This window comes from Gambusia affinis, linkage group LG04 (assembly GCF_019740435.1).
Source record: "Gambusia affinis linkage group LG04, SWU_Gaff_1.0, whole genome shotgun sequence".
In the NCBI taxonomy this organism is placed as follows: domain Eukaryota; kingdom Metazoa; phylum Chordata; class Actinopteri; order Cyprinodontiformes; family Poeciliidae; genus Gambusia; species Gambusia affinis.
In genome coordinates this window covers 27,799,039-27,820,417 of record NC_057871.1, presented here as the reverse complement: position 1 = coordinate 27,820,417, position 21,379 = coordinate 27,799,039, and the positions used below count along the sequence as shown (strand labels likewise).

The window sequence follows — 21,379 nt, the reverse complement described above, 5'->3', positions numbered from 1 at the left end:
TTAAATGGACGCGTATCCCTGATCAGCTTTGGTTCACAGCACTCACACAAAAACAGCTGACCTGAGCTAAAAGGAACAGAGGAAAATCTACTTATGTTTACTAGCAACTCGCCTACTTTCTACTTCTGGTTTCCTATAATTTGTTACTAAATGCTTTAACTGCTCAAATATTTAGGCCATCATGGGAATAAAAAAATATTGTTTAAACCAAAGCTGGCGCCTTTAGAAAGTTAATATAAAAAAATTAATTTAGAAACTGTTGAACGTACATAGTGGTTCTGTACTGTGCAAATATTTCAGCCTAGATTCTGTACACTCTATCTCATAGCAATAATGTGCTTTAATAGTCAATTAGCAGTTAGTTTTGACTAGCCAACCATTTCAAAACAGAAATTTGTTGATGTAAGTTGTTTTTTTTGGTTGTTGTTGTTTTATTACCAAATTATATTTAATTGACATGAAATTTGATCAAGATCCCAGCAAACAAGGTCAGCTTAAGAAACTGGAGCCATCATTTGTCTTCCCTAGTAAAAACAAAATAAGTATTAATGTTTTACATTTACTGCGTTACTTGAGACATAAAGGCTACATGAGATTAAGCATCTGAAAGTATGAGACATTTTAAAGGTTGAATGAATTGAGAAAAACAGAAGCGGCCAGCCTTTTAAATAACTTGAGACGCTTGGGATGCTTTACAAAGTATGAACTTTGTGGTCCGGTCTGCACCACTGTAACATTTCCTCCGTTATTAATTAACAACAATCCTTCATTGGACTGAGGTCCACTACATTATGCTGTCATAAGAAATGGGCAGATGAGGAGTACTGTGGAGAAACTGCTAAGGTTGCAGGTATACACACGTCTGAATTACCTAAACAAAGCCTCTGCCTCCTCTTTGTTGTTACTCTGATGAACACAGAAGGCCTCAGGTGACTTTAGCGAGCCGGCGCCACCCACCGCCTTTAACACACCCACCTGAGCAGGACCGGACAAGCTGGATCTCACCTGCTCAACCACTCCTGATTAACTGTTTTCACTGCTTATCCCAGGGCTACCAAAATAGCTGCACACTGGATATTATAAAGTATTGTGCACATGAGTTAGCCTTGATAGCTAATAATAGATTTCTGTGAGGGCTTTTGGATGATATCTTTTCAACTCTGTGATATAATTTTCTGCGGCACTGACTGACACCCAGGCTTTATGATCTCCACCTCAAAGCCACAAATTTCTTGTCATTATAATTTTAAAATAGTGTAACTGTCCTTTGTGTATGTATCGATCGCTATATAGATCTATATATATATGTATAGATCTATATATCGATCTATATATCTATATATATATAGATATAAATATATATATTTCTTTGAAAAGAAATATATATATCTATAGATATATATATCTATATATCTATAGATATATATAACTAAATGTGTAATTACATGACTGTATCATCATTTGAGGGCAGAACCAAGAATGAAATATTAAAAATGCACTAACAACAGGGGGGTGGGGGGGGGGATAGGATTAATTTGAAATAAAACAGACGTTGGAAGTTTTTGAACTCTGCGCTCTTCAGTTCTTAATACAATTAAACTAATACGACTGTCCATCTTAGTGGGTTTATATTTGATGTAACCTTTATTTGATGAGACAGCATAGTATGAGACAGAGAATGTGTGAAAAAATCAAACTCCTCTGTCTTCTCCCACTGCTAATTAGAAAACAACCAATCAGAGCCAGGAGGAGGGTCTTAACGCTGTCAATCAGTCGATGTGTGCTACTTTGATGTTGGTGGATAAACTGTTGTCCTGTGAGCTGTTTCTCCACCATTAGTTCATTCTGCAGCATGTTCACATGCAAGGTTGATTGACAGCGCTAAGACCCTCCCCCTGGCTCTGATTGGCTGTTTTTGGTCAGGAGCGGCACACTTCTTCAGACAGTAATAGCAGCAGGGAGAGTGTAGGAGCTCAATTTTATCACAGATTATCTGTCTCATATTATACTGTCACTAGATGGTGAAAGTATTAACAAACATGTAAAAGTTACATCAGCTTTAAAGTACATTTATATGGGATGGCCTTTACACCTCTTCCCCCTTGGTGGCGCCACTGTCGGCCCCATGCAACTTTGCTCCGCCCCTGCTGTATTCCATATATCAGTACAAGGAGTTTTATTTGAAAAGAAAATCTGAATTATGCATTTAATCTTCAGATGATTTCCGTGGCTTCTGTGTTTTCAACTTTGGGACTGGCCCACGCAAAAAAAAAAAAAAAAACACCTAAAGAAGTTCCGCGGAGCTCCACCCACACCACGTCAGACCCGACCTTCCACAGGTGTCACAACCTGGTTATTTCCACTCGATCAGCTGAGGGCGAACAGGGTGATTCCCAAACGACGCGCTTGTCTGAGTCAGCCTCTTATTAGATCCAGCGTGTCCGTGAGGCCGCGGAAAGTTCCCTGAAGTTCGCCGGGTAGAGTGAGAGAGAGAGGCGGGGGGAAGCGGAGGAGTGATCGAGGAGGAGCTCCGGGACTTCCACTGCCGATCTGCGGGCTCTGTGCGGACTCTGTGCGGGCTCTGAGGTCTGGGATGGCGGCCGTGAAGGCTCTGCAGCAGTGGTGCAGGATCCAGTGTGAGGGCTACCGGGATGTGTCCATCACCAACATGACCACGTCCTTCAGGGACGGCCTGGCTTTCTGCGCCCTCATCCACAAACACAGACCCGACCTCATGTAAGTATAGCGGCTGTGAAAGGAGGATCCGCGGCGATGACTGCCGTGTGTACCCGGAGCTTTGAAACGCAGGGGAGGATCTGTTTGCGCTTTGTTTTATTATTATTAGTTTTTTATTACTGCTCAGACTCTATCAGCGGTTTTATCTTCATTCAGTTTTATGATGGATTTTTATAAGAAGAGAACAAACCTCATCCGCGTGGGTTTGTGGAGAAGTTTGGAGAAAAAGTTGAGCCGTGGACTCAGTGGAGCTCAGGGTTCAACGGGACTGATCTGTTGAAAGAACCGATTAAACTTCACCGTCAGTATAACTCTGTGAGATTATTGTTTAGATATTACAGAAGTTAAATGCTTAAAACTGCAGATCAGTAGAATATAATTGAAAAGCTGATTTCAGTAATTCGATTCAACCACTGAAATATGCCAAACTTAAATTCCTGACAGTGATATAAATCTATTTTTATTCATTTTGATGGTTTGGATTGTTTCTAATTCTAATTGCCAGTCAATTTGAAAACTGCATGAAAGCAAAACTAAACCACTGATGGGTAATTGATAAGAAGCAAACTTATCAACTACATATTATCTGAGCATATGCTGCATGTAAGCTTAGACCAAGCATATGCTGGATCTGAGCATTCTATTGGAAAGTTGAGTGGAAGGAAGACAGTGCGGTGAAGTAAAACTCAGAGTTCAGGGAGATCAAAATGTGGCCACTATTTAAAGAGTAATTTGTGCAAAACGAGGACCAGTCAAGTATTCAGTTCATATACTGTACAGTACATAGGAATACTTTTCAGTTACTGACAAATCTGTAGTAAAATAATGTTGTTTTTATCTTGTTGGTCTTCCTCATCATGATAACATAGAACTTTAGAAACACAAGAACTCTTGATACTGTTCAGAATAGAAATGAAGATTTGAGGATAAACTTGGTGTTAAACTTTGACAGTAACATGATCAGATTATATGTTTGTTTTTTAAAACCTGTGTATAAGAATAAGTCACTTCTTTCCATTTTAAAGTTCTATTGTATGTTTTTATCAGTGCTTCATCTGTAAAAATTGCTCTTTAGAAAAAGTAAAAGCTTCTGTGAAATGTGCAAGAAGGGTTTGAAAAATGCAGCATCAGTACTCAACAGTTCCAGAAAGCAGGGAGAAGATTTATTTATAAATCTGCCTTATTGGAAGCAAAATGTAACTTCTGTAGCGTCTCTCTCTCTCTCGCATTCTTTCCTTGTGTTTATCTTTGGAGAAGAAGACGAAAAAAAGTCAGCTCTTGATTCTGAAGACATTTTTCAAAACAAGCAGCTTTCATTAGGGCAGAAATATGTAAATATTGTCCTCGGTATTGCCAGAGTATCGCCGGGACACGAGTAAACTCGACATGAGCTATTCTCAGATTAATTATTTAGCCATTACAAAGACTTTACTTATCACATATTGAACCTTGGCCGACTTCCACCTTCGTTTTTTTCTTCCTTGTCGTGTTTCTTTAACGGCAGCGTCGTATCAGACGGAGATAAAACTGCTCTCAGTGTGTTCTCCATCCCAGCTGCCAGACCGCAGAATTGCAGTACGTTTTAATTTTAGTTGTGTTTCTGGAGCTCCAGACGGTGGTCAAATGCGCAGCTGGAGTTGCTCAACAACGGCCTGTGTGATTTCTGCAGACTGAGCTTTGTGTTGGTTTCAGTTTTGGATGCATAGGATCAGTGACGGAGCAGACATACAATCTAGTCTGACTCACTTGTACTGTCATGTCATGGCGAAGTGAGGAAACTATGCATGACTAAACAACACATGTCACTGCTCCAGAACTAATAAAGGTAGCTGGGAAAGTTTGATCTCATGTTTCTTTCTTCTTCTTCCTTTTTTAATTTCTCTGTTGCAGCAATTTTGACTCCCTGAAGAAGGAAGATGTCTACGACAACAACAAGTTGGTAAGACATGTTGTCTTTGACATGAATGTTATCAGTGACGTGCGGTCAGGGGAGGCAGGTGAGGCAGTGCCTCACCAGCCATCATGGAAAGAAAGAAAATATAAAATCATAAAGTAATTTAAATTGTTATATTCATCCGGTGGATTGTACTAAAAAATATTTATTTTTCATGTAGCTTCACCAATTTCGATTTTAATTTGTTCAAAATCGCTGAATTTTCTTATTTTCCCATTCAAATGCTTGGAAGCGATGCCGGTGAGGCAGCAGCGAGCTCTGCCTCACCTTGGATTGCGCAACCCCTGGCTCTGCGCTGGCTGCTAAGCGGAGAGAGCATGTTGCTGTACGGCGTCAATAAAATGGTTTAAACAAATTTAATATGTGAACTTATTTCCAATAATTTAGCTTATGTATATAATGTACAGTGCTTTTTGTCACCAACTGTGTTTGTGTAACGTGTTTCGTGTAATGAGCGATTATAAACGGCAGAGAACAGGTTCGAGGTGAGGCAGGCAGTTCTCTTGCCTCATGGCAGGGGGCGCTCAAGATCCCAGACGTTCGTCTTGTTCACTCCTCAACTGCCGAGTAAGTGACAGCGAGCTAAACGATTCGGGAAGCAAGTCAAGTGCAGCGATAGATTATAATAGAGATAGTGATTTTTTTCCTCTCGCTTATCCCGACTTTCGACATGGATGACTACATTACAACACTAAAAAAGTTTTCTCAAGTGGACTTTCAATCGAAGCAGGAGATAATATGTGTGTTTTGTGAGCTACAGTTTGTATGTGTAAGGATGCAGAAGTGAAACATAACCTGTAAACTGCTGTCAATCTATGCATCTATTTGCAAATCTGATTCTGATGACGTCAGTGCCTCACCAGCTATGAACCTCACCGCACGTCACTGAATGTTATAAGGTTTTGTAGCTCTGGCTAACAAGTACGCATCATAAATATTCTGTCTTGTATTTCATTACATTTGGGTGAGTCCCAGCAAGTGCTGTTGCAGCACAATAATGGTTTTATTTTTGAAGTCCAAGCTGAGAACAATTGTGGGAAGAAATGATCTACTGCATGTCATAAATGATGGCCCAATGTTTTGTACGCAAAGGGAGATAATAAAGGAAGCGCTGTAGCTTTTAGACAGTTTCAACAGCTCTTATCCAGGCTGCCTGTTTGATACTTTTCCTGTCATTCCACTCACTTAGGCAACTTAGCAAAAACGACTGCCAGAAAATTCCCAGAAGAATTGTTTGGCTTTCTAAATAAGGAGTCTGGCCCAGCATTTTGGATGACGCTAACATGCTGGTGGATGACAGGTTCTCTTGTTCAGAGATAACTCTTTGTTTTGGACCAACAGCAAAAGTCTGTCGTTTTTTTTTTTTTGTCACTTAACATTGTGTTTTGATTTCCTTTGGGAACCTATTGAAACATTGTTGCCTGATTTTACTTCTCCAGTCCATTTAATTTTAGCTAACTCACTGCTAATCCTGGTGTACTGTCGCATCGCTAACAATTTCTTAAAGGGGCAGCATTATGTAAACTTGACTTTTTTGACCTTTACGTCATGCCATGACGTCATCAGAGAGGAGATTCAAACCTACCATGCACGACGTTGGACTGTGGAGGTTGAAGTACGTTGAGGAAGTAGAATACGCCAACTTCCTACATAAAAGCCTACGCTGAGATTTGAACACGGCAATTCTTGCGGAGAATTCCCCCCTGGATGTTTCCAGTAACAGATCCATATAGTACAGGGTTTTATGAAGTGATTGGACCTGCCACTGAACTTGAGGTGGTGCCATTACCTTGTTCTGTTTGCTCACCAGCATCTTCTCTAGCATTTATTTTATTTTTTTTCATTAAAGCTTATTGGCTGTTAGCTCAGGCTAAGCACAGCTAGCAAAGGACGATAACTTCCAAGCTAACATAGGCTACCTATTAATTGGCAGAACTTTTTTTTTATTGCAGCTACTTCTTTCTCCTCTTCCTTCTTTGTCTTGGCGACTCTGTCCATTTCCTAACAGCATGAGTAAAAATTGTGGATAAAACGGGAAAAGCCACGCCACCTGTTTGACAGTATTTCAGATATTTAAAACAAAAAAAACCCTACAAATGGATAATTATTGATATAGACTGAAATGGAACGTTTATTGTGATACGTTTTTCAGCCACATAGTCCGGTCCAAATCTGGACGACAAATGGATGATAAAACAAAGGTGTGTTTTGTTGAGTCACTCTGCCCACATTAAAATGTACAGTTTTGTCGATCTGATTCCGGCTGTATTTATCTGTTTAATTATGAATGAGGGAAAAAAACGGAAAATGAAGAAAGGTATGTATTACGGGAAACGTCTGCTGTACTCTGAGTGAAACAGATTCCAAAACTCAGCAGCCAGTGTGGTGAAAGATTGACTCATGTGAGCATTTTTTAGAAAGTAGCAGGGCAAGTCAACGACAAAGTGAGTTTGGAAAGGCTCTGCTGATGATCTGATTTCTGATTAAGTCATGTATCTGGTGGTCACTGGCAGGCCTCAGCTTGTTTCGTTTCCATTGAACTGGTGAGTGAAAGTCGACGCTCGAGTTGCCAAACTTCTCCTCGCCGCCTTTCGTTCTGCATGAGCTGTGAAAAAACCGGCTCTGTGATGTTTTTAATACCAGGCGTGCAGGAACAAATGTCTTTCTGAAGATGAGAACGCGTGATCACTTTTCTACTGATATTTAAGCTCATAATAACATTCAATATTTTTTGCCGCACCAAGGCCTCAAAAAAGCTCACCGAAAAAATCTTGCACAAAGTCAGACAGGCTCCTCTTTATTACTTTATCAGTTGTCTTGTTTTGCTTAGCTAGAAAAATGACATTGTTTTTGTTGTTTTAGTGATTAAACATCTTTTTAAAAATTATTTCCAGGCCTTTAAAGTTGCAGAAGATCAACTGGGGATTCCGGCTCTGCTGGACGCGGAAGACATGGTGGCTCTCCGGGTTCCTGACCGCCTCAGTATCTTGACGTATGTCTCTCAGTACTACAACTACTTTCATGGACGCTCCCCTAGTGAGTTCTAACCCTGCTTCATTAAGTCAGTCTACATTATTGTCCGTCTTTCCTCGTGTAATTCGTTTACGTCTGCGTTCAGTTGGTGGCATGGCGGGTATAAAGCGTCCAGCAGAGGGCACCGCCGACGAACCTTCAGGGAAGAAGAACCAGCCGGTGACTGCCAAGGTGTTTCCAGGATCTAAACCCAGCAGGGAGAACAGTCCTCCCCGCTCTGCCAACGTTACGAAGCCGTCTCCATCACCTAAACAGATCAGAAATTCAACGCAGGTAAAGACACTTTTAGGCTGCATTTGGAACTCACAGGCTGGATATTTTTTTTTCCCTTATTTTGAGAAGTATTCACTCACAAAATTCGAAATTGTAAGTGAAAACTATTGTAACAATGACATAAACGACTCCAGACGAAGGATTCTTCATGTTGCTGTTGTCATCAGAAGGCCTGTCACAAAAAACAATTTAGCCGGACGATAAATTGTCCCATTTGTTATCGCAATGAACGATAATATTGTTGACCATTTTCATGTAATGTAGTGGTAATAATGGTATAATAAGAATTCATTTTCAGAGATCGATGAAGTTTAGATTCTAATGAACATTTAACACTGAAACTGGAAGACATTTGAAATATCCAAAACAAACAAAACAACAGAAACAACAACAACTAAAATACGTTCTGATGCCACTGTAAATGCCTCTGTCTTAAAAGAAGTTCCTCATTAACTGACGTCTTCTTTGTCTTTCAGGAGCATCATGTTGAGAAATCTCAAGCAGGAACTTTAAGCAACAAATGTGTGTCGTGCAACAAACATGTTCACCTGGTGCAGCGACACCTAGTGGAGGGAAAGCTCTATCACAGGAACTGCGCAAGGTAAGGACACTAATGGGAGAATGGATTCCTGGAATTCATTTGAATCGCAAAAAATAATACAATAATATAAAGGTTGATGAAATGAAAGAAATAATTTGGAAGTCTGGAAATGAGGCTAAATTGTTATGCATTTTAAGTGTAGATTAGGAAAATTCCTCAAAATAGTTAATTATCTGCAGTGCCAGCTGTATTTGTATTTGGTTGGACTCAGAAGACGTGTTGAAATTGAAGATTCTTGTTTTGGTTGGAAAACCACTGGGATTGTCTTATATTTGTTTTCAGCAATGAACGATGCTACAAACTTGTTTTAATTCAACCTTAATGTCTTTATTGAATGTAAGTCCAGTCTTTGACAAGGCCAATTGAAAACCTTAACGTAATTTATTTCATTTTGTGCCATTCAGAGGTGGAGTTGTCTGGATCACTGTCCAGACAACAAACCTCAACTATGTTTGAACTGTTCTCTTCTGAAATGCTGTGTTAGTTTGACTTCAGAAGTAACTGGACTTAGCGATTGGGAAAAATTGTATCCAATCATTTAAAACCTCAACAGAGTCCATTCCTGCAGGAAGTAAATGTTTCTCAATACCCGGAGGTCCATCTATCTGTACGAACCAAAGTGCAGAGGGGTGTTTTTTTTGTTGTTTTTTTTTTTACCACACTAATTCGCATTTTCTGATGTTAAAATTAGTTTGATGCCCCTGAACATTTAATTGTGACCAGAAAAGTAAAAACAGAAGAATTCTGTGCGATATCATCTATTGAAATCACGTTTTCTTTCCTGCATTTCAGGTCTCTTTCGACGAACACAAGCTCCCCGTTTCGCGATCTCCCCACAAACACCCACATTTCCAAATTCAGTCCCCAAGCCGAACCCCGTAAACCCGTCACAGTGGCTCCGGCTAACACCCCGTCCAGACCGGGGACGACGTGGTTGATGGAGAAGCCCGGCTCTCCTCCGAACGGCTCCAGTTCGTTTTCTGCTTCACCTGTCTCGGCTCCTGCTTCGGAAACCAAGAAGGTTCCCGTGTCCAAACCGCCTACCTTCACAACGGACGTCAGCACCAACTCCACGGCCGCTCCTCGGACCTCCGTCACCGCGGCCAAAACGTGGGAGTCAAAAATGAAGTTTTTACAATCGGATGACAGCGCCGTCAACCACGAGGAGAAAAAGACGTCCGTCTTTAGTACAACTGTGAATAAAGGCCAGACCGCGAACAGCAAGGCGCATGACGTGTTGCCGGGTCGGACTGTAACCGTGGTTGTCAATGTTAAAGATGTGGATAAGGGGGGCGCAGCTAAAACAACTGCTGCGGGTAGCAAGGCGAGTACAAATGCTAAAGAGTATGACGATAAGACGAGAGCATCAGCAGCAGCTTTCATCTCCAAGAAACTTCCTGAGGAGAACAACAACAACAACAAGCCACCGTGGACAAACGTAGCGCTCCGAAAAACTGACAAGTAAGCCTGATTAGAACGGAAGAATTATCCTTAACGCTACTAAAACACACTTTTTACATATTTGTTAAAACTAGCTGTGTTTGCGTTATCAGCAAAATTGCACAATTGAAATTAGGAAGATAAATTTGCTCTATGGAAAACAAGACAATTTAAAAAATAAAAAAAAAACTCCAGATTTTCAATAAAAGGTTTTTGCACTATGATGAGGTGGGTTTTCAACCGTATTGAAAAACATTTTTCTCATTACAAGTCACATGATCAACTGCCAAACGTTACTACTGGCAAAAAACCACAAAGAAGAAGACAGGAAGTAGAAACTGGATGATGCTTTGTTTTTGCTCTTGCAGCGTCACACGGTTCATAAAAAGTTGTGTGTCATTCCAACCTGTTGAAGCCATAACTGTTATGTAAAATGGCATTCTACAATTTCCCCCAAAACGTCGTAGACGTCGATGGTCTTAAGTTTAAAGGGCTTGTTGCTTCAACGATTGACTAAGACGCCAACGTCTCCTCTGATTGGCTGAATTATGGATAAATCTCATGTAACTGCTTACTATTCACACTAAATCCATTGCTGACGTGATTTAGTACAAATAAGCTTATTCATGCATGTTTGATTTTAATTTTATTCCTTATTTTAATGGAAACACCTCAATTGCAAAATTGTGTTCTTTTTGACATTAGCAGAAAATAGACAGAGGTTTGCGCACAAAAATTACCTTCTGCCTGAGCTACTATTGCCATCTGAAGAAATGCACAGCTCCCAGCCAAAAACAACCAGAGCTTGTTTTTTTTTGTGTGTTTTTTTGCAGGAGGGTGTTAGCGCTGTCAATCAAGATTGTGTACATGCTGCCCAATGTTCTAACGGAACTTTAACTTTAAAGGAAAACCTTTTATCCATGTTATCGGTGGCCATGCTAACTAGCTTTAGCGTTCACGGCAGGCTCCGTTGTGGAGAACCAGCTTTAATGTAGCAAAGAGAGCAGGAAGTTGTAAGCGGCTTGTAGGCGAGATTGATTGACAGCAGTAAGACCCTCCTCCTGCTTCTGATTGGTCGTTTATGACAGAGTGGTGTATTTCTTCAGATGGCAGAGGAGCTCTATTTCTTTTTTTTTTTCACAGATTATCTGTCTTATACTTTACTGTCACAGTTTTAACAAATATGTAAAAAAAACCCCCCAATCTTTAAAAAAAAATGTTATTAAAGTTGCCTACTGCTGCTTAAACTCTTTTTGACGTCTAACGTCTTGTGATAAAGAATGACTTTGAATGAGTTTAATTTGTTTTGTTCAGACCTGTAGAGGAGACCCCAAAGAAGACTGAAACGGGGGGCGTCCGGGGAAAGGTGAAGCTGAAAGCAGACCCGTCTCTCCTGGCGGATCTGCAGACTCCAGAGCCTGAAAAGTCTGATACCAGTGTGGTCGGTCGGAGCGGAGGAGCAGACAAGACTCCAGACAGGGGAGGCCCAAAACCTCCCCACACCTCCCACAACACATCAGGTGAAACACACTCTTTCAAGGAGTTATCATCTCATCTGACATGGCAGTCTAAAGGTTATGTTCAGGTGTGGAATGTATCTTATTCATTTAAAGTCACAATTTAACTAAATCTTTGAGAGGGACATTTTTTGTGATGGAAATAAAAAGGGAGTGAAATGACACTTGGACTCAGCAATGTCTCCTAGTTGAAGAGTTTTCTGCAGTATTACTTTCTACTATGGAGCATTAGGGCCAGGATAAGAAAATAAAAGTTAATAAAATGATAAAATTAAGTTAAAAACCTATGAGATAAAGTCCTGGCATTATAGTATTGTGGCTGCACTTGAAATAAGTACGTCTTCAGCATGACACAGGAGCTTGTTTGTAGTAACTAATTCTTATTATTGATGAAAAAGTCCTTGCTCCACTGGCATATTATTTCACTTATGAGAAGACATTTTTCCAGTGTTGTAAGTGAAATAATCTTTCAGTAGAACTTGTACTATTTCATCAATATTAAGGAATTGTTGACTTAATACAGGCTCCCATACCTTGATAAAAAGTTACTTGTAAGTTAGTTTTATATTCTTTCAAAATTAACTTACAAGTTAGTTTTAAAACTAACTTATAATTTTCAAAGTTTTGACCAAGAATACTTGATCTGATTTTGTGTTCCTGCAGTGTAGACACAGTGAAGGAATCTGTTCATTTTTATTTTTTTTACTAGTCAAGCAAAAAGAAAAAAGAAAAACTTAACTGGCTGAAGCGTCTCCAATTAGTTGCCTACGGGGCCATCTGCTGGTTAAATTTGGATAAGGCACCATGCTGCACGCCCTACCTCTCACCCACTAAGCAGTGTATATGCATGTCATTGAAACAAAAATCAATTAATTAAGAAGAGAATAAATATAACGCATAAGTAAATCCATTGCACTGACATAATCTTGGATGGAACAAAACTTTCTTCACCTCAATCAAAGTAAAACTCAAGTTATTATTTGATCAGAGTCTTCACTCTACAAATCCAGATCTGATTCTTGGTTCTTTAGCTCGGTTCTGTCAGACCTCTGCCAGGAATCATGGTTTTACTTTTGATGGCTGTTTAAAGCTAGATAAACAAGTTAGCTCTGTCGTTAAATCAAGATTTTATCACCTGCGGATTTTAGCAAATGTTAAATCTTATTTTTGTTTTAAGGACTTTGAAGGACTTATCCCTGCTTTCATTTGATCTCGTTTGGATTATTGCAATTCATTATGTAGAGGACTGGATAAATCACAGATGCAGTGACTTCAGATGATCCAGAATGCAGCAGCACGGCTTCTTACAGGAACCAGGAAGCGTGACCATATAAGGCCCATACTGGCCTCTTTACACTGGCTGCCCGTCTTTTACCGAATAGATTTTAAGATTCTTTTATTAACTTATAAAGTTTTAAATGGTTAGCTCCCCGTTATCTTCAGGACCTTTTAAAATTTCAGTCTGTGTCCAGAACCCTCCGATCAAATAATCAGATGTTATTGACAGTTCTTTGGACCCGAGTTAAGAGGAAAGGAGATCTGGCTTTTTCTGTTGTTGCTCCTGTTCTATGGAACAATTTACCTTTCCACAATTTACCTTTACATTTTTATTCTTTGGCATTTATTTGAAGTACCGTAGTGTTCTGATACTTTGTTTTTATCAATTTGTGTTATTGTCGTTCTTGTGCAGCACTTTGGTGCAGTTTTACACCCATTTCTAAAATGCTTTATAAATAAATTTGACATTGACATGAGGCATGATAAGAATCCAAATAATAACCAATAAAAGTAATAAACTTGTCAGGGGAACATTGGTTGGTCATGTGTGAAATCATCCACTTAGTATTTTTTCCCCTCTGGAGAAATGAAATGGCTGCATCATTAACCTGGCTGTGAGTAAAACAAAGCTTCAGACGGTTCATTGGTCCATTTAAAAAAAAAAAAAAAAATGGTTGAGTTTTGGATTATTCCAGAAGGTTTAATGTTGCGCTGCTTTATCAGGATCTCAGAGTAGATTTAAATGCCAGTTTGTGAAAGTTTCAAATGTCTATGTTTATTTTGAAGAACCTTTATCCCCCTGCTAACTACATCAGCTTTTTACCGCCACACAATGTTTGATAGTTACAACACTGTTCTTAGTTCTGGAATTATTTTGACCTCAAATTTACTTCTTGTGATTGCTGGCACCAAGTTTTATTATTTGTTTCCTGACTATAACCCAGAATGCATTTGGTTTTCCCTTTTCTTCAAGATCGCTTTAGCGGCAAAATATTTGCTTTTTAATTCAAAAATGTATTATTGACAGAATAAGTGATTCTTTTTTTATTTTAGTTTCTTTTTAATACATTTTGCATAAATTCCCAATATTCTGTGTATGGGTAGGGCTTAAGCATTTTATTACTGATATTATGAACTTGAAGCCATCATATACTGGTAAATAACAGGTTTACACTGCAAAAACACAAAATATTATCATATTATAATATTATTTTTGGTGTAGTTTCTAGTAAAAATATGTTTGGGTTCGCCTAACCCTAACCCATAGGTCTCAAACTCCAGTCCTCCAGAGCCGCTGTCCTGCAGTTTTTAGATGTGCCACAGGTACAAAACACTGGAATGAAATGACTTAATGACCTCCTCCCTGTGTAGATCAGTTCTCCAGAGCCTTAATGACCTAATTATTCTAGTCAGGTGGTGCAGCAGAGGCACATCTAAAAGTTGCAGGACAGCGGCCCTTGAGGACTGGAGTTTGACACCCTTGGTCTAACCCTTAGATGAAACTGACTAATAAGTAACTTTTTGGTGAAATATAAGAGCTTGTTTTAAGTCAATGATTCCTTAATAATCTGGCAATGGAAAAGTACCAGTTCCACTGGCAGATTGTTTATGTATAAGATGGAAAAGATGTCTTATTATAAGGGACATAATCTGCCAGTGGAACTACCGTAGTAGTTTTTCATCAATATTTAGGATACACTGACTTAAAATAAGCTCCTATATTTTGCTGAAAAGTTACTTGTAAGTTTTTGTCTTATTTCAAGTGTTAAAAAATATTTGCACCAGAAACTAGACCAGAATAACTTTGTAAGATTTTGTACTTTTTTGCAGTTTAGTGAAGGAAGATTACATTTTTTTTTTTTTTTGCAGCGTCAGAAAATGAGTCTCCTGGAGCCTGGAGGTCAAAGCTGAAGCCTATCTCCAAAGAAGCAAAGTAAGCCTTTCTATTAACTAATATTCATTAATTTTTTTTACCGGCTCGCTTTTATCTTTTTTGCCAACGTCTGGCCACTGGTGACTCCCTTCCTTTCTGTTCTAACAGCAGGGAGTGTTTGTACATGGGTGTCCTCTCAGCATACTGACATGGAGCGTTAATTGTTGGAGATCTTTCCTCCCTCCTCATGTCTTGTCCGTCCCTCCTGTCCCTCCATCCGTCCTCCTGCAGGACGCCTGAACCCGCTGCTCGGCCAAATGGCCCAGCCGTCATTTGCTGTCGCCGCTCTCCGTCTCTCCCCTTCCGCCCCAAATGGCGTCAGGGCGGAGCGGGGTTCTCCGCGGTGCAGCATATGCTCCTTCCAAAGAATTCTCCCTCCTTTTCCTTCTCCTTTCATAAATCAAAACTCAGAAATGCTGTGGCAGAACCGGGGTGGATTGAAGCAGATGAAATGAGGTTGGTTAAATTCTGTCTAATTTTGATCTCGTCTGTTCAGACCAGCAGGTCTTCCTCAGTCTCCGCCTAAACCGTACAGTAATGGAGCGACGAGGACTTCAGAGCCCTCTGGTGGGCCTTCGGCGGTCAGCACCATCATTTCTGTGTCAAAGGGTAATGGTGACATCAGCTGCTCTGGGATTTCAGTTTTCAGTTGTTAAAGAAGTTGAGAATAATCAGTGTTACATTAATATTTTGAATTTGATCTCTTATCAGAATCTCAGAACGGGCCGAAAGAGCAAATTCCCAACGCCGCCAAGTCCGAGTCAAAGAATTCGAAGGTATGCGCCTTAAGAAGTAGACCTGTCACAATAATCAGTGAATCAGTTCCTCACTTGACAAATTATAACAAACTCAATCATTTCCTTTTGCATGATTTGTTGTTTTGCCCTTTTGTTTTTTTCTATCAGAAACTGGATGACCAAAGTGTTCACTTTGGTTCTTTGGTCTCAACTAGTCTCTTTTTTTTTTTTTTTTTTTTTTTTTTTTTTTTAAGGAAAGTTTTGTTTCGTCTACACTGTCCATTTTATTTGATGTTTTTGTTGTTTTTATTTATTTATTTTGGACATTTTAAATATTTTCCAGTTCAAGTGATAAACGTTCCAAGGCTTCCCCCCAGGTAACTTGCTAAGCCCGGTGTTTGGGGTGCTAGCGCAGTCATTCATCCAGTGACCCGTCGTGTTTTGAGTTAGAAAATGTTTAAAATTGACAGGAAATTTTAAAATGTCACTTGATAATCATGTATTATTGAAAGATTGGAAGATTACTACCTGAACAACAACTGTAAAGTCTTAAAAAATGTCAATATTTTAAAAGGAGTTGAATTAATAAGCAATGCTTAGCCTGGTGGGGGTGGCCCACCAGGCTTTTAATACACTGGGGGAAACCCTGTGTTCATTAGAACTGAAAGTTTATTCATCTTTAAGAATGTATCCTCGCATTATTGAAAATGGCCTCAAAACAGCAATATTATAGTTTATCGCGATGACTTCTGGTACAATATATCGTCAGGCAAAATTTGTTATTGTGACAAGCTTATTAAGGATACAATGTTAAAAAAACCAAAACAAAATTAACTTTTTTAAAAAAGGGAGCAAGGACAGAAAAAAAAAACAATAAAAAGAAAACAAAATCATGCATGCACATTAAATGTCAAAATGACTGAAGTTTTATTACTACAGACTAAGAATAAGACAGCAATCATGGAGAAGGGACAAAAAGATTTCTATGTGTGATTTATATTGGTGGGATCCAGCTGATTATTTAACTTCAACTTGGTAATTTTGGACGAACAGAACATTGTAAATACTCTAGTCAGTGGTTGGACATTCACTTACGGTTCATTTCAGCTTGTTAATATTTCATCTGGCCTCACATCATTCTAGTAAACAAGTAAAACTTTGTTTGTACATCGGATGTGATGATAAAAACTGACTAAATGTTAAACAAAAATAGATGTAAAAAGAGAGATTTTTTAAATTTGGAAAGACAAGTAGAGTAAAGTCTGAGTACAATCTTATCCTGTTAAAAAAACAAAACGAGAGGCCACATGTAAAAAAAATAAAATAAACGTGTTAAATCTGTCAAATATATATTTTTAAACTTTGCACAAAACTTTGCTTACGTATGCGAACATCTGCAGACGAAGCCCGGCTACATCCCCAAAGAGGACATCGTCCGGGAGCTGAAGGAGATTGAAGAAAACCTAAACGAACTGGAGAGGAGAGGAGTGGAGCTGGAGTTGAGGCTGCGCAAGAGCGAGGAAGGTGAGCCGGCGACTCCCAGAATGCCCGTCTAGAGGGAAATGTAAGGGGAGGGAGAGCTCCTCTGATCGGACGCCTGTCTGTTGTGCTACAGAGGGCGGCGACAACGACGAAGACGAGCTCATGGTCGAGTGGTTCACCTTGATCAGAAACAAGCAGGTGGCCATGCGTCGTGAGTCGGAGCTTGTGTATATGTGAGTACTCACACGCTCACGCCCGCAGGCGCACAACCACCCACACACACAAGCACGGGTTAGGAAAAAGGGGTTTTCAGTAATTAGCGGAACAGACTTGTGGCCAGAAGGTCGACAGTTTGAGGTCCCAGTGTCCTCCCTCCTCTGTCCCTCAGCGAGGAACAAGGCAGCTGAGGCCCCCCACTGGCCACGCTGAACAAGCAGGAATCAGAATGTCGTTCAGAAAAACAAATTTATGACCTTGGACGTACTGGGCGTCAACAGAAAGTCTGGAATCTAAAAAGTACTTTGCTGTAATCTAAAAACGCATAAAAAAATTGATAGATCCAAAATCCACAGTCTGTTGTATCTTAGCTTTGAAAGATCATAGTAGAAGGATATATTTTTACAAAGGTTTCCACACATCCTTAAAGCTGCAGTACGTAACTTACAAAAATATGTTTCTTCCATATTTATTAAAACTGTCGCCGTGTCATCACAGTAGAAGCGATAATCTGTGGAAAAAAAACTCAACTCCTCCACCACCTCAGTCTGTAAAACTGTGCCACTACCTGGTCAAAACAACCAATCAGAGCCAGGGGGAGGGTCTTAACGCTGTCAACCAACCTCATGTATATGCTGCTCAATATACTAATGGGAGAGAAACAACTTACCGTTCCAGAAAAACCCTTTATCCACCGACATTGGTGGTCATGCTAACTAGCCTTAGCATTTGTAGCAGTCTGTGTAGATAGTGCAGCAGGGAGCGAGGGGGAGAGGGAGTGAGCAGGCGCAGGTTCATAACAGACCCCAGAAATTTAAGTTTTTGCTACGTTTGATAGCAGGAACATTTTTCAACCTACCTATAGAGGCAATTTGGAGATGTGTGCTGTTCTCCCCAGATCTTTAGGAGCATGGTGGAATTTTTCTTTTGGATTTTTTGCTACATTAATGATTATTATGTTTGGTTAGATAGTTTTTGTTGTGGACATATTATAAACCATCCACATTTTGGCTAATTTATGACATCATGATGTGTTTTTACTGTGTCGTGAAGGGAGGCTAGCCCAGTAAATGTTGCCATTCCGACTTAATATAAAAATGAAGTAGGTAAGGCAAAACCTATCTACGACAACAATAAACTCACTAAATAAAGATTGTTTAAATCAGAGCAGTTCATAATAACTTCTGATTCAAGGCAGATCAAGCTAGAAATTCTTTGCAATTTGTTTTAAATGAGGTTGTTGGGCTTTTTTGGTTTCCTTTTCTCGTATCTCCAGAGGACGAACTCAGGATCTGGAAGAAGAGCAGCCCAGTGTGGAGCAGGAGCTCAGGAGGCTGATGGATAAACCAGGTGAGTTCTGTAGGGGAGCAATCTCAGCGAGAACCACCCGCCCCCCTCCCCGAGTTCTGCAGCGCGACTGAACCACTGTCATGTTTCCAGAACATTTAAAAACGTTCCGGGACAAACAGAGGGAAAAGCAGCTCATGGACAAACTCCTAGAGATCGTCAACGACAGAAACGCTATCGTAGAAGGTCTGGATGAGGACAGGCTCAGGTATGTTCTCCTTATTTTTTCTTTATTTTTTTACAGTTGCGGTATGGATCTGATTAATCAGATAAAATAAAAACTTAAAACCACAGAGCTCTGAATACGATCCACATATAGAATGCTTACGTTCCTCTTTACTTTACAGAAACGCAGTGTTTCCACACACAGGTCTGAGCTCATTCTAAACTTGTTTGCTCTTTGTGCTTTTTTTTTTTTTTTTTTTTTTACAGGGAGGAAGAGGAGGATGAGGAGCTAAACAAGATGATGATGAGTTTCAGTGAGTGTCTCCACCACCCCCTCTCTCCATTATGCTCATTATTAATCAAAGCCTCGTTGTCGCTGTGATTTTAGTCGGCGTCCGAGGGAACAGATTTCAGGTTTATCTGAAGTGGATGGAACTTGGGGAAAAGTTTGTCTTTGTGAACTCACGGTGCATTTTTAACGAGTGTTGCCGGGCGATGTTTTCAGCTAATTTGATTTAATGTCTGCTAATGGAAAATGGCATCAAACATTACAAAAAGAAAAAAAAAGAGAGAGGAAAAAAAAGCTTTTCCTGCATCTTTGTTAGACAAAATGGTTAATGCGGCTGGTTAATTTGACCCTTTTGAAAACTCTGTTGGTCATTTGCAATTCATGATCGGGAACCCGGAGCGGAACGTTGTGGAGATTTATTGAAACTCGGTGAGAGGTCGGCGAGTAAACGTGGAACGTGGGCTAAACATTAGTCATTTCACTTTAATGCATTCATGGAGTTCATGACAAACTTTCAGAGTTTATTTATTTTTTTCTTTACTCTGTCTGAAGGCCTGTTTTGAGTTTGTTCTTCTCTTTTCCTCCCAGACATAAAGAAGGACAAAACCAAGAGAAAGTCTCAGAAATTCAAACTGTTCAGCTGGGGAGGCAAGAAGGACGAATGACGCTCCTGGAAACCGACACCACCTTCTTTTCACAAGCTGCTTCCTCTGATCACCGTTAATTCCTGGGATGACATCGATAATGTGTGTGTGTGGGTGTGTGTGTAGGAGAGAGACAGAGAAAGATCCACCATTCTCTGCCTTGTGATGAGATTTACTGACTTGTTCTTGTCTGCACCTGTTGACTTTATGCCCCGACATTCTCAGTATCTGACTCGTATTTCCTTACTTGCATAATGTATTCAATACTGAATGTCTTCTGTAATGCATAATGGGTAAAAAAACAAAATCAAACAAGATTTAATTCTGAGTTATTTGGCTCAGACTCTACAAAAAGATTGTCATCAGAAGAAATAATGACCAGGAATTTCTGTGCTTCATCTTTAGGAACCTGCCACACGTTTCAGTTTGGTTGATGCTGATGTACAACTCTAAAGTAGACGACAGGATGTGCAGCGCGGTCTGCTGAATGGGAATGTTTAGTTTTGCTGGATAGTGCTTGAATGAAGTTTGTTTTGTGGCAAAAGACTGCTTGTGGTTTAGTACAGCTAGCTGTTAGCTCTGAAACAGCTAGCTGATGTTAGCTAACTTCTAGCAGGAAGTTGGCTAACAGCATTCACATGTTAGCTAATAACAGCTCACATCTGCCGTTAGCTAGTGCCCATACAGGCACTAGCTAACATCTGCCTTTAGCTGTTAACAGGTGGTAGCTAACATGTAACATGTGCTACATCTGCTTTTAGCAGATGTTACGTGTTACCAAACAGCTAACATCTGCTGCTAGCTAACATCAAACAACCTGTTAGATCTGCTTTTAGCAGATGTTAGCCTTCAAAGGGAAGCCACTAAGAGAGCTAGCTCCTTCGTTTAAAGTTTAAGTTAAGAAATTATAGTAGTATGTAAAGGCTGGTCATGTGGAAAATCATCTGGTTTGTTGTTCAATTCCTTTATAAATTAAATATTTATTATCTTTTTGGAATGATAGCCATCCAAATAACAATATAATCTAAAGATTTGTATGTCGTGTAAAAAGAAAACGAATAATAATTCAGTTTATCTGCTACGTTATTGCTGCTGCATTAAGAAAATGACTGGTTTGTCTCATGTGACCTTTATGTGTAATTACATGTATTTCATTAATGAGTCAGGAGAGCACTAGATGCGGTTCACATTGGACCTCCATATGTGTATGTTTGTAATGTTTTTATTCCGTATTAAATGTATATGGCCATAAATAATGTTTTTGTTTTAAACCAACAAACATTGGTTTTTTTTTTTTTGGGTCGACCAAACTAAATTAGACTTTAAACTAAATTGGTGTTTATAAAACATACATTTGTAGAATAATATTAATTCATTTGTATAGTGTATATATGTTGATTTGAGAAGCTTAAAAATAAACAACTAAACTAAGTTTCAACAAATGTATTTTTTTTTAAAGTGTTCTAAATACATGAATATATAATATCAGAAACTATATTAATGCCAATATCGCCTGTCATATAATTGACATGTAACAAGAAGATAATTTGAACACAAATCATAATCTTTTATGCCAATTTGGTTTTGATTTTATTATCCCTAATTTTGATGGCGGAAGATAAATTGCTGTGCTGCACATGCGTCGTCTCCAACCACCAGGAGGCAGCATGTGACTTTATGAAACCAATACAGTTAGAGCGCTGACACTTTGGTTCATTTACAGAACAGACTGGT

The 21,379-nt window shown here is 39.4% G+C and overlaps 1 protein-coding gene across 1 annotated transcript; it reads left to right on the top strand.

The window, feature by feature from the left end:
* The first annotated feature begins 2,344 nt into the window (after positions 1-2,344).
* On the top strand, positions 2,345-20,942 carry LOC122830354 (MICAL-like protein 2). Its single transcript, XM_044115645.1, has 16 exons — positions 2,345-2,736; positions 4,627-4,675; positions 7,585-7,726; positions 7,809-7,996; positions 8,473-8,597; positions 9,390-10,058; positions 11,352-11,557; positions 14,702-14,765; positions 15,262-15,374; positions 15,477-15,541; positions 16,903-17,026; positions 17,118-17,217; positions 18,477-18,550; positions 18,641-18,755; positions 18,980-19,026; positions 19,590-20,942. Exons 1-16 carry the CDS (start codon positions 2,594-2,596, stop codon positions 19,664-19,666), a joined length of 2,301 nt encoding a protein of 766 aa, XP_043971580.1. The 5' UTR covers positions 2,345-2,593; the 3' UTR covers positions 19,667-20,942.
* Positions 20,943-21,379: the final 437 nt, after the last annotated feature.